Raw genomic sequence first — 13249 nt, 5'->3', positions numbered from 1 at the left:
CAGAGTCTGGATACTATGCTTTTCCCAGATTATATATTTAAACTTTTTCTTATTTTGGGGCAGGTAGAAAAATACTTTAAAGTGCTTGTTTTGCACTGAATGTGCAAAAGAGTTGCTACGATTCATGAGTCTAGAAAGGCATCTAGTACAAATTTGTCATGTATTTTAATGAGAAAAGTTACAGAAATCACACCTAATTGGCAACTGGCGTGATATAATTGTTTGGACTGCAATGGGTCATTGTATAGGAGAGGCTAGTATACTGGCATTCCATATTGTGTAGATGTATGGTAGGGCAAAAAATCCAGGTAGCGTTGAGTGCTCTTAAAATTGTACACGTGCAGGGTAATATTTCCTTGTTTTATTCCTCCCTGAGGAAGATTGAGTTTACCATATTGTCTTTAGAAAAATATGCCTTTATGATATTATCCTTTGTCATAAAGCAAAAATCTGCAGCGATAATAACGTTGTATTTATAAAGGCAAGATGGCTTCTGAGAGCCAAGACAGTTTTGATGATACCAAACTGAGTGGGGAAGGGGACCATTCGGAAGGGAGAGCCACCCTGCAGGAAGACCTGGATAGGCTGTAAGAGTAGACTAACAAGAACCTTATGAAGTTCAACAAGGACAAGTATAAAGTCTTGCACCTGGGAGAACACAATCCAGGAGCACAGCACAGGCTGGGATCCACCCAGTTGGGGAGCAGTTCTGCGGAAAGGGACCTGGGAGTCCTGGTGGACAAGCAGCTCAATATGAGTGACCGGTGTGCTGTCGTGGCAAAGAAAGCCAACAGGATGCTGGGTTGCATCAACAAGGGCATCACCAGCAGAGATAAAGAAGTCATTATCCCACCTGAAATGCTATATTCGGTTTTGGTCCCCACTATACAAAAGAGATGTGGACAGGCCAGAGAGGGTCCGGAGAAGGGCCACCAAGGTGATTGAAAGACTGGGAAGCTGCCATATGAAGAAAGGCTGAGAGAATTGGATTTGTTCAGCCTTGAGAAAAGAAGGTTATGGGAGACCTTATCACAATGTTCCAGTATTTAAGGGGTGGCTACAAAGAAGATGAAGACTTGCTTTTTACAAGGAGTCACATGGAAAAGATGAAGGGTAATGGGTACAAGTTACTACTGGGGAGATTCTGTTTGGGCAGAAGAGGAAAGATTTTCCCAATGAGAACAATCAGCCATTGGAATAATCTCCCCAGGGAAGAGGTGGATTCCCCAGTATTGGACAGTTTTAAGATTCAGCTGGACAGGGTGCTGGGCCATCTTGTCTAGACCGTGCTTTTGCCAAGAAAAGGTGGGACCTGATAATCCTTGAGGTCCCTTCCAACATGGTATTCTATAAGCCTATGATTAAGTTTGAAGTGATGGAGGGGAAGGAAAAGAAGTCAATGGCTGGAGGTTTGTGGCACCAGTAACTTTTAATCTCCTCCAGACTAACCAATGGATAGTAGAGATTTTTTTTTCATTTATTTTAATATTTTTTTTTATTCTAAGTGTGTTTTTTCTCTACAGAGTTTAGAAGATGGTCCCTCCCCTCATCTTTCACCTCAGTGTTGCATGCAGGACTTGAGGCATCATTGCTTTTGGCATCTTTTTGGGATTAAACATTCCTGGGTAGAGGACATTGCGTGTAATAAAATTAAGATATAAAGCTTTCAATCTGTGATTACGCAAACCTGTTTCAAAATACAAAAATCTAACTTGTGTTGTTCTGGCATGTAAGAAACTTGTCTTATTGGTACAGTGGGTAAAAGTTGCCATCTATGTGTGTGACTTTTTTTTTTTTTTTACAAGGTCGTGGTTAGAAAAACTTATTGTCAAAGATGCCAAAGGAATCCAGCTTCCACTGACTTACGTAATATTTATGGGTGTTCAAAACCACTGAAAATCTGACTGTTTAGTTTTCAGTTTGATGTAACTGTAGAATTATTCTAATCAATCAGATCGCTGAGCTTCTGTGTAGAGGATGGCATCTGTTGATGTTAGCAAAGAGGCTTTCCATTGATTTCAGCGTGGCTAACTCTTACGAGCAATATGGTTCATTTGAGGTATCCAAAGTAATGAATATTGAGAACAGTCTATTTCAACTGTAGTTGAGCTTTTTTACCCAAGGACTAGTCATATGCCAGAAATCTGACAGCAAAGCCAAAAGCTGCATTTTCCAGTACAGGTACAACAGGTGTTCATACAGAAACATGTTTCATGTGCAGACAAGTATCCATAATAAAGCAATTAGCGTATGTACATTAGATGTTTTTGCAAAATGCTGTTTGCACGTTTGTATAACAATATGCTCTTAAGCTCCACTTTTCTTTCCATTTCTTTTATTTTAGTGGCTTAAGGAAAAAAAAAAAATTCTTCCACGATGAAATATTTATAAACTATGTGAAACACAAATTAGAATGCGAGACCTAAGGCAAATTCCACATGAGTTACAGTGCAACTGCTCCTCTTGCGTTTCACAGTCTTTGTTTATGAGTTTGGAGAATCGTGTCCCCACAGAACTGCCGAACGGTGAATGCTCCTGTGCCTGACCTGAGTGGCTTAGCAACCTCTTTGTTAGACTCCCCAGGGAGACTCCTCGGTCGTTCCTGGCAAGGCCCCGGTACAGATTTATACCTCCAACTGCAATGCTGAGCAGCGGATTGTGCAAGGCTTCTTGACTCCTTACCATCGCTTTTTTTATAAATGTAGTAATCAAATTTGAGTTGGGAATAGTACCGCTGTCGCAACAACGTCTTGCCAGCCGAGGCACTGCTGGCTGCGGCTAGGAGCATCTCTCCTTTCTTGCTGTGGATGAGGGTGTCTTGCTGCTAGGGAAAAAGCTCCGTGCCTTGCTAAGAAAAAGGAAGGTGTCCTGTGTGTCTGGATATTATTCTGTGGGCCACTGTCGATTCACCAGGAGTGGCTGAAGGATTAAGAGGATACAGTCCCATCAACTCCTAACTGGGTGAGGTATGTTACGTGTCCCAACAGTATGCCAGAGACAGCGGCCGTATTGCTGGAGTTGTTAGAGTTATTTCAGTCTCGGGTCTGTGGAAATTTTTACAGCGTGTTTACACGTATGTCAGTGCTGCTCATGTAGATGTACCTGGGCTGACAAACTGGTGGTGGTAGCACAGAGCTCGCTCCATGCCAGTGTCTTGAGAGGCAAATGGGACTTGCCTTTCTAGTTTAAAGCTCTCTCGCAGACATCTGTAGTCAGAAATGCTTTAAGAAATGAAGATAGCCCAAGAGAAAAATGTTCCTGTTTTATTTTGATGCTTCAAACTTGTTTACCTATTACTATCATGAAAGGACACAAAATATTTTAAAATATTATTGAGATACTGATGTAGGGCAGCTGGTTGAGAAGCTCTTCAAGAGGGGAAGACTGGAGTAACTTCTTAGTTTCCGTATTTGTATACTAAAATATTTTACTCATAAACAGTACCAGAGTGGCAGGTAGTTGTATGGTTTTTAAAACTTTTTCTGGTTACCACCACATCCTCAAGTTACTTTACATGATGGCTATTGATGTCTGCATCAGTACAGACTTCAACAAAAAAGCAGGATGACACAGCCTGTGTTACTGTGAGGAATTGTTCTTGATGATCAACAACATCTATCTGTTCTTGTCCACCAAGTGACATCTCTGTTCTCTTTAAGATTCATGTTTCATTTGTCTGAACTGTAAAGTAAGAAATGTGCTATCTTAGCAATTTGCAAAGTATCATATATACACCTGGCACGTCTCAATATCTAAGAATCGTAACACTTTAAATGCAGATGTCTCTAGGTCACGGTTGCAGACAGAATACAATGTAGGAGCAAAAACAAGGTTGAAAAAAACATTTCATTCATGCTGTAACTTTGATTTCTCTCCATGAACCTTGGGATGCTCATTGTTCACGGATCATTGACAAAACCTAGGATGAATGCAATGTGATTTTTGCAGTTAACTTGTAAAAGCGTTGAGATTTCCATCATGTTGTTTTAGCCCCATGCTAAATAGTTCAGGGTGGTATAAAACATGGATTTTTATTTTTTTTTTTTGACAAGAAGGGATCATTAATGACAGCATTCACAAATATTAAATGACTTCCATCTAGGCATCCTTAATGAAAGTTAAGTATTCTTCCTTTGCCACTGTTATGTTGAAATTAAATTCTATCACCGAGAGTGCAAGATGTAATGGAGAACGATGAGAAGCAAAAAAGTATCTCTGATCTAATCAAGAATAAAGTCTTCCTTGCTTCATATTCTTCACTTAAAAGTGAGAAAATTGTAATATACAGTTAAAACCACGCGGAAGATATTAGCTACAGCAATATCTAAAAGTGTTATTGTTTTACGAAACATGACATTTTGTTTTGCTGTTTTAAAGGTATATGACTGATGGTGGTCTGGGCCTCTACACTCGAAGGCTGAACCGGCTGCCTGATGGCATGGCTGCAGTGCGGGAGACGATGCAGCGTAATACTTCACTGGGACTCGGAGACGCCGACAGGTAAGGTCTCATCTAACAAATGCTCGCATGTTAACGCTAACAAATGGCACATTCGATTCACACTGTATCTAATGCATATCGGATCTCTTAAGATTAAATAGCGTTTGGGAATTCAGGTACTGAATACGTGGTTATAAGCTCCTCCAGAGTATTTCAGGTTATACCTTAACAGAGGTGTCAGGATAAGTGCTGACTTTGTCTCCTGATTGCTTTGCTGAAATCTCATCCGGTTTTTGTGGACAGGATGCAACACAAGAAAATGTAAAACTTCTATTTTAATAGTGTTTGAAATTTAAAAAAAACCCAAACCAAAACAAAAAACCTCTAATTCTTTTCTGATTTCCAATGATTCTTCCAAGTCCAGTGATTCAGTGTGAACAGCGAAGCCAAAGATAAGAATTCAGAGACTAAAAATCCACAATTGACGTGAGTGCAATCATAAAGGAAGCTGGGGAGATGGACAGTAATGAGACCTCTATTTTGTTAGAGTTGAGATAAATGGGTTAAATGCTTTTGCTTTTAATGGCATCAGCCTATAGCTGCCTCTTTCGCTTCCAAACCCAAAGCCTGATGAGTGTTACTGTTGATGTAGTAAGTGAACTGTATCCTTTTTCTTCATTGAGGGGTCCCTAAGTATAAATCAAGGATTTTGCATTACGGGTTTGAACCAATTTCTGAACTAAAAGATTTTTTTTTTCCTTTTTTGTTTTGTTATCGATGTCTTCCTGGGGACATAATGCAGTTTGATATGACCAATACTTTCTTGATAGTTGTGCATGGAATACTAAGGAAATACAAGTGATAGAGAATCTAGCCTTGTTTTCAGTGAAAGCCATACTAGATTTGCTTTGGTCTTCTCTTGATATTAGTAAAGAGCAGGATGGTAAACCTAAACAAAAGAACTAAAACCTCTCAGAGAATCTCGGCTCAGATTCAATTACTAAGTCAACATATGCTTGCCAGTTGTAAAATATGCCTGGATTTTTCAGGAGCTCATATCTGTTTCTGAAATTTGCAACTTGAAACCCGTAGTGGGCCAATAGCACTCGCTTCTGGTTGGCCGTAGGTGGAGGCATTGCCACCTGGTGATGCAATCAAAGACTAATCAAGTATCATCCTCATCTGTTGCTGTGGCTTCTGAACATTGCCACGTTAACAGAAGCTATATATGTCTAGAATACAGAATTGGTCTAATATAAATGATATTGTTGTTTAAGTAGCAGTGAGCCTTCTGGAGAGCTGGCATCATTCCTTCTCATTGATTCCTTCCCCCACCTTGTATTTTCTGTGCTTGCACTTTTCTTGGCACGTAAATTATTCTCACATTTATTTGCTAAGCTCCTTCCCTGAAGAAACCATGCATGAGGACCAAATATGTATGTTTGAAGAGAGATTATTTGTGTGTTTAAATATATTCCGCTTAGAATGGGATTGTGACGCACTGAAATGCAATCCCTAGTCTATGCCAATTGTTTCAGCTCTGAAAATTATTCTTTCAGTTCACATGGAGAGGATGGACTTTACACACAATAAAGACTCTGTATGGCTGGCAATTTAGCCGCAGCGTGGGATCACAGAAAAATTACCCTTGGTCCCAGAGTTGGTGACATTATTATGTGTTGTTTTGATTTAGTCTTTTCTATTTTGAATGTAAGCCTACTCACCTTATGCAGGAAATCAGAGTTTTCTGACAATAGGGCAGCGATTTAAAAATAGCTCCTCTTTGGTTGCTGGGTGATTGTGGCGTGCAGTTTAAACAAAAAATTAACCTTGGTTTGAGCAGCAGTTTTCCAGGGTGAAAATTAGCATAAGTAAAAGGAGTTCAATGAAACACTGCAGTAATGAATAGCTTTCTTAATTCTGGGAGCGGAGTGAAACAGGAGTTCTGCTTTATTGGTACACCTAGAAAACTTAGGAAGATTAAATTTAACTTGTTCAAAGCAGACATTAATTGAATGCATGGGACAACAAGTGTGAAAGGTTATGAACCTTTGAGTATAAGGTTAATAATTAAAAAAGTTATCAGAGGAATTTTTGCAATTCTTTTGCAAACTTGTTTAGTTTCTTGTGTTATTAATTGTAGAAGTCGAGTTGTGAAGCTTTTACTCATTGGCTCCGGTAACATAAAGCACAGACATTCGAAGGTACATTTTTCCCTGCAGCAGGGAAATCCAAACAAGGCGGTTTAATTTAATGCTTGATTGCAAGGTTAATGGAATCATTGCACAACACAGCTGAGCTTATTTATCCACTTCAAGACGATTTGTGTTTGCATAGAACAAAGGCATTTTTAATGAAAAAAAAAAAAAAAAAAAAAAACCCAAACCATTAAAAATGCCTTTTTATTTAGTTTGTGACTTTTTTTTTAAAGGTTGCAAATTAGCCACCTATGGTTTTGTATCTTCTATGTATAAGGACTTGGTGTGTACCATCTGGTTATTTAAGTTGATTTCACATTGTCAGGCGCAGCTGCTTGATCTGTGACTTAATTCTGCCCTATCTTTCATATATGTAACTTGCATCTATGAATACATATAAATAAGAAGGAAGAAATTTGAAACTGAGATTTGAGTAAATCTTTCTGTAATTGCTTACTTGTATAACCTGTTATTTAGATAAGATAATTCAGACCTGTACTGATTTATCATATCCTTGTAATGGGACAGGAGACTATATTAACGAATGTGAGTTTGTCAAGAGTTACTTTAACGCTGTTATTAGGGAAATGTCTCTACGACTTCTTTAAAAATCTTCAGTGATGAAGTGCATAAATAACCACTTCCAAGCATGATTGACTTGGATTGTTTCACTTCTACAATTTAATTTGTGGTTGCGTGAATTACATGTCTTTGCATAAGAGCATAAGGCATAAAAAGGTCTTGCCCACTTCAGACTGTAAGGACCTGTCTCATCAGACAGAGGATTAAGTTGTCTCGGTAGATCCAACAGCACTAGTGGACTGTAGGTAAAACATAGCCTGGGTGGTGAGCAAGGGTCGGATCGCACTGCTCTAAGAGTGTTTCTGTATCGTGGTTCAGATCTACGATGACTACAATGACAGCCTTGGCACACTCTTGCCACTCTGCAGTTAAAACAAGACCATTTCCAGTTTCACTCTCAGAAGGACTTGCAACCGAAGTTAGATCCTGGCCGTCAGTAGCATTTCAGTAGCATTTCCTGCTTTTGGCAATATTTTTGGATAATCCCAGACAAGAATGAGGAACCAGGAGAGGAGATGGACAGGAAGCAAGAATTGGAAGTGAAGCTGAAACTGAGCAGAAAGCCAGAGGGCATTCCATGCAGAGCATGGATATATCATTATTAATAAGAATGTCATTGAGCGCAGATTTTTTCAGATGCTATGAGTTATAGGAATTTCTACAAATGGTAAAACTTACGGCTTTAAAAAATAGCTGAGGAGTAGTGCTTTGCTGTTATTTTGCATTTTATAAAAACAGATTAAGGTTTTCTATATGTCTCTTGGCTTGGGTAATAGAGAACACTTCACAGTTACTCGTGGAGTAAAACCTTTTGACTGGAGTATGTTTAAATTCACTAACTGCAATTTAATTTCTTGCATCCTGTTACAGTGTTGAGATTACTGTAAAGACGGGTTAGTGTTCAGTGCTGGAGGGAGTTTGTCGGACTGCCTTCATGGCCATGGGAACTTGGATCACGCTTCAGAAGAGCTGAAAAGCAAGTTGAAGCAAGTCATCAAGTTGGGGGCGATACTGGCTTGTTCTGAAAAGCGGGGAGAGGAGGAGGCATCACTGCTTTTGGAAGGAGGCAGATCCCACTGAAAGCAGAATTGCAGACGTGGTGCTGATGGGTACCACATAAGAAGCTACATCAAATTTTCTTCTGCTTAGGTGCTGCTTTATTGTAGACAATGGAAAAATGTTACAACGTAAGAAAAGAAAAAAAAAAGGGAGATTTATTGTTAAGGTATTCTTTATGAAGTCTTATAGTAGGATAAGACAGCTTTGAGTCCTAAGTGTGTGTGTGTGTGTTCAGTTTTTCCTCTTAACTGAGACAATGCAGCTAAAATGAAATGAAGGTGTCTGCAAGTCCTGGCTTTGCAGATGAGGAGTTAAGTCCTCCATTCACAGAGAATATCTGTTAGCAATACTACCCCATTACTAACCATCTCATCTTTACTGTAGTTTTGCTACTCTAGCAGTGGTTCCATGATGTATTAGAAATGGGTAAAAGCAGAGAAAACATGTCTGCAATAGAAGCATATAGACATAGATTGGATAGCCTTTGTCTTAAAATGTTAAAACACAACTGTGTTATATCTTAAACTTCAGGTGGACCCAACTGTTGTAAAAATACATAGAAATAGATAATCCTGCATTCTAATGGCAATGGAATTCCCATCATCTCCTTCCCTCACAGCATCTCCTGCTCCTGCAACGTTCCCTCAGGGGTGTTGACATAAGTGTTTGTGGAGTTTCACAGTAAATGAGCTTGCAGGAAGATTCATCCGGTATTTTGTGTGAATAGGTTTGTGGAGGGAGGTTGTCCTTTCTGTCAGGAGAAAGAATAACTATATCCATTGAAGTCATCTACAGACCTCAGGAGATCATCAGCTAAGATGCCGCCAAGCTTTTACCATTGTACCAGGAAGATTTCATGTCATCAGTTCACAGTTCCTTCACTTCCAGAAAGCCCTGGCAGTTGTACTTGCATTCCGTTGTTAGGATTAAAATAATTTATAAATTCTGCTTTTCTGGTTTTTTCTTTGCTAGGACAATGGAACACCCCTATATAGGGATCCTATATATAGCAAATAAGCATAGTTTTCTAGAAAATAATTTAAAAGTCACTGAATTGTTTTAGGATGAAACAGATCCAAAAGTAAGTGCCAACACCCGAGCATACGTTGCTCACTGTATCTGTGCTGTGAGTCACCGCAATTTGTAAATATATGCCCATGTATAGTTGCTTAATAGCAAAGTCATGGGACTGGTGAGATTATTCATGTCAAACAGCTCTTCTACTCTGCTTGACCATCTGTTTGGATTTTATCACTAAGTTCAAAAAAATACTACTGCTTCTAAACGTGCAAGTTGTACCTTGGTACCTATAGATACCTATCTCCCTGTCTTTGAAGGATCCCACGTTTATCTTGAAAACTGACTCGCAGAAATAGGGAAATTCACATTGCAAAGATTCTTTGAAGTTTATGGCCTTAGGATCTGCTGATTAGAATCACAATACCATACACTTTTATTTTCCAAGGAATCTTTTTACAAGCTGTAATCCAGAGTGGTTTTAGGTTACATAAAGTAATTGCAAAGTTAAGCAGCAAATAGTAGTTGAAAGCAAAGGTACGGTAGCTATACCTGAGGGCTGAAATTTGCAGTACCAAAAGGAAAAAAAGACGTTCTACTTTCAAACAAGGCAAGGTTAGTCAAAGGAAGCAATGTCTTTTGGCAGATCCATTTCAGTGGGCTAAAGATGACAAACTTCTGGGCACCATAATCTCTTCTTAAATTCTAAAACAGAATCAAGAATTTTCACTACTAAATACAAGTTGAAGAACTGTTACTCTAAATTTACCTGGATGTATGAGTGGATTACAGTAAGACAGGCAATTTCTATGAACCAGAGGAAGATTTAGCAAGGAAATGCATGATACAGTATTTGTGTGTTATAGAAAAGAGAGATGGATGATTTATCACCTGCATAACATGGAGAGGTTAACTGGGGAGAGGGAGCAAATTATTACATGTTGTAAAGACTGTCTCTGTTGAATCTATGGTTTTTAATATCCACCAGAGTTATTATTTTAATACTCTTGTTTATTCTTTGAAGATGCTTTATAGAATTCCCTTGAAGATGAGAAGGAAGAGGTCAGAGATTAAGTGGCTGTGAGAGAATTGCCCTCCTTGGGTAACCAGGTGGTTCTCAACTTTGTGGCTTGCTTGTGAATTTATTCAGTGGGCACAGAAATATTTGGTTTGTGGTGTTTTTTTTTTTCCTTTTTTCCACATAAATACTTTTGGGGATACATGTGGTACATTGGATGTAGTATACTACATTCTGGGAAGTACTTCTCCAGGATTTGGTGATACCGTCAGCTCTGTTTAGAGAGGCATGATGGAATGGACAGTTTTGTTTGTTTCTCAGGCTTGCTCTAGTTTTACTCATTGCACAATGGTCAGCAAAGAGCTTGCTTACAATGATCAACTTAGCGAGGTTGGGATCTGTTTGAAGGCTAGAAAGAGTTTTGAGGAGAGAATGACTTAAGAAGTAGATAATTTTTCAGCAGAGGTTGTATTTGTTTAAGAATCTCCATTCAGGCTCTGGATTATCACGTCATGTAGCAATAGTGGATGTGTGATTGATGGGGGTGTGTTTGGTGCTGAAGCAGTTTTGTGCCTATTCTTTAACTGACTTTTGGTAAAAATGTAATTTCTTTTCCTATGAGAGAGTTCCTTTTCCATGTGTCCATGGAAAAAAAAAAAAACAAAAACATAACAACAAAAAAACCCCAAAACAAACAAAAACCAAACACATTTTACTGCAGTTAGGACCTATGTGCATCCTAGAAGCCAAGAATTATCCCGTTCTTCTCTTTTATCTAATACCTGTTCTAGTAGCCCCACAGGCTGACAAGGCAGTTGAGAGCAGGTCTTCACCTTTTTCAAGAACTTTCTTCCCATGAGGAGCTAGAGCTCTACCACTTGACGTTAAACCAACCAACAACACACCCTGCAATTGTAAGCTGGTCCCTCCAAAGTTAGTAGATTAGGCAATCTTTATATGCTTGACTGTCACTATAGTTTTAAACTCCTCCTTCATAATTGCTCTTTTGCTTAGATGTAAATGCTGAAGACTCAGGCTGGATCTAGGCTTTAGGAACTGCATTTCTTCTTAAAACTTTTTTCCTTGTGTCACGCCTCTTGCTTTTGTTGCTGTGATTCTGATTCTGCATCCCTTTGTATTTTAGGGGGTATTTCCACCTCTGCTCTAGCATCTAATTAAAGTGATTAAGTCAGGAGCTGAAGTTCGCTACAAAGCTCATGAAAGGTGGCAGCTCATCATGGCTAAGTTAGGACTTTCTTTTTGCCCGCGTATTTCGCTGTGGATAGATTGTTGCTTCCCCTAGAAGGCTGCACTGCTCCATGTGTGCAGGTGAAGTGTGGATACTGATTTTGTAGAAATAGGAAAATCTGCCTCATTTAAGCAGCTGAATAATATGCATCTTGGGATAGCAAAAATCATGATCCTACACCACGAGAACTAGATTTTCCTGAAGTGACATTTCCTTTCATATGCACCCACTTTATGTTTATAAGTCGGCAGTTAGATGAACTTTATATTCGGAGGCTCCTCTGAAACCCTCAATATTTTTGGTTCCATTGCCAGAGATTAGCACTGTCTTTTCTGTTGTATGAAGTGGCTTTTAAAACACTTTAGGCATGTGGGAAATTAAGCTTGTATTCCAAGGGTAAACAAGATTGTAGATACAAAGACCATTTTGAACTGTATCAGGGTCTTTGTGCTTTGCATGACAAACCGAAGAATGCGAAATGCTTGCTGACATAGTGCAGACTTTGTTATTTGGTTTTCCATGTCGAATGGCAAGAGAGTCAACATAGTCTCACAACTGACCTACACCAGTAACCTCTGAGTTTGGGATTTGGAGATTGAATAGATAAAACTAATAGCAGACAGCTGTCAGACTCTAAAAGAAGAATCCAAGTTTTGGGCTGTTTGACGAGCGTGGAAGCTCATTGTGGCTGTAAAGCAAATTTCAAGAGAGATGTTTTTTCAAATATTGTGTGCCTTTGTAAATGACTCGTTACTCGAAAACCTAAATTTCTGCCTTTAGTCTTTGTCTGCCCTTCTTAGATGGTTTGTTGGGGCTTTGGAGTTGCATAATTGTACATTTCATTATAATTTTTAATTAGTTTTCTTTGCTTCTGTTCTACAACTATGTATTCTCTTGCGATTACAATAATATTATATTAGTATTAGCTTACATGTTATCAGAAACATTAATGTTAATAGCCTGAATCTAACTTTCTGTTTCGTGGCTGAATGTTTCTTTTAATTGTATTGTTTGGAAAATAGTATCAAAATTCTGAGTCCAAATGTGAGATGCGTAAGTCTTCCTGCATGCTCTTCTGAGCTTTGCTGGGGCATTTTGTTTCTTTTTCTTTACTCTATTGATGATGTTTATTGAATATTCCAGCATTTATTCATTCCCAATCTTGTCCCCTCCAGTGAAGAGCTTTCAAACATGGTACTGCAGATGGGGTGAGGGGACACCCTCTGTATCATCATTGAGAAGCTTCCAAGGAATTCAGGATATCCAGATGCTTTGAAGGATTCATTGCGTATACAGGGAAATGAGACTCCTAATTTGGGCAGCAAACTAGTATGTTTGGAGTTGGATGGTACTCATAGCCCCGTATATGCAATACACATCCACATCTGCAGCGTAGCAGGAGAAGCTGTAAGGTATCCACAACTTTGAGGTCAAATTTAGAATACTGCTTATTTCAGAAGCAGTCATCTCCTTCAGCTGTCCTGAATGGCAACTCCTGTGTTAAGAAGGTAATGAAGTAAGGGGGGTGCTTTTGGGCTGACTGATGTCAAAAGAAGCAAAAGTGTCCCCAACCTAGTACTCAAGGAGGCAGAAGATATATTCAGATAAAATGAAGGTTCACTCCCTATTTCCATGGCGCTTCAGAGAGAGGAGCACTCTCTTCCCTCCTCTCACAGCCCTTATCTA

General features: G+C 39.0%; 1 protein-coding gene across 3 annotated transcripts in view; it reads left to right on the top strand.

The window, feature by feature from the left end:
* The window catches only part of NAV2 (neuron navigator 2), a 245798-nt gene that overhangs the window by 149542 nt on the left and 83007 nt on the right, over window positions 1–13249 (top strand). For all 3 annotated transcript variants that reach the window (XM_074148517.1, XM_074148516.1, XM_074148515.1), the window contains one exon: window positions 4378–4500. In XM_074148517.1, the coding sequence (XP_074004618.1) occupies window positions 4378–4500 (123 nt within the window). The remainder of the gene's footprint in view (window positions 1–4377; window positions 4501–13249) is intronic.

This window comes from Numenius arquata, chromosome 6 (genome assembly GCF_964106895.1).
Source record: "Numenius arquata chromosome 6, bNumArq3.hap1.1, whole genome shotgun sequence".
Classification (NCBI taxonomy): Eukaryota; Metazoa; Chordata; class Aves; order Charadriiformes; family Scolopacidae; genus Numenius; species Numenius arquata.
Note: the sequence above shows the minus strand (reverse complement) of the source record. Positions and strands in the feature narration are given on the sequence as shown.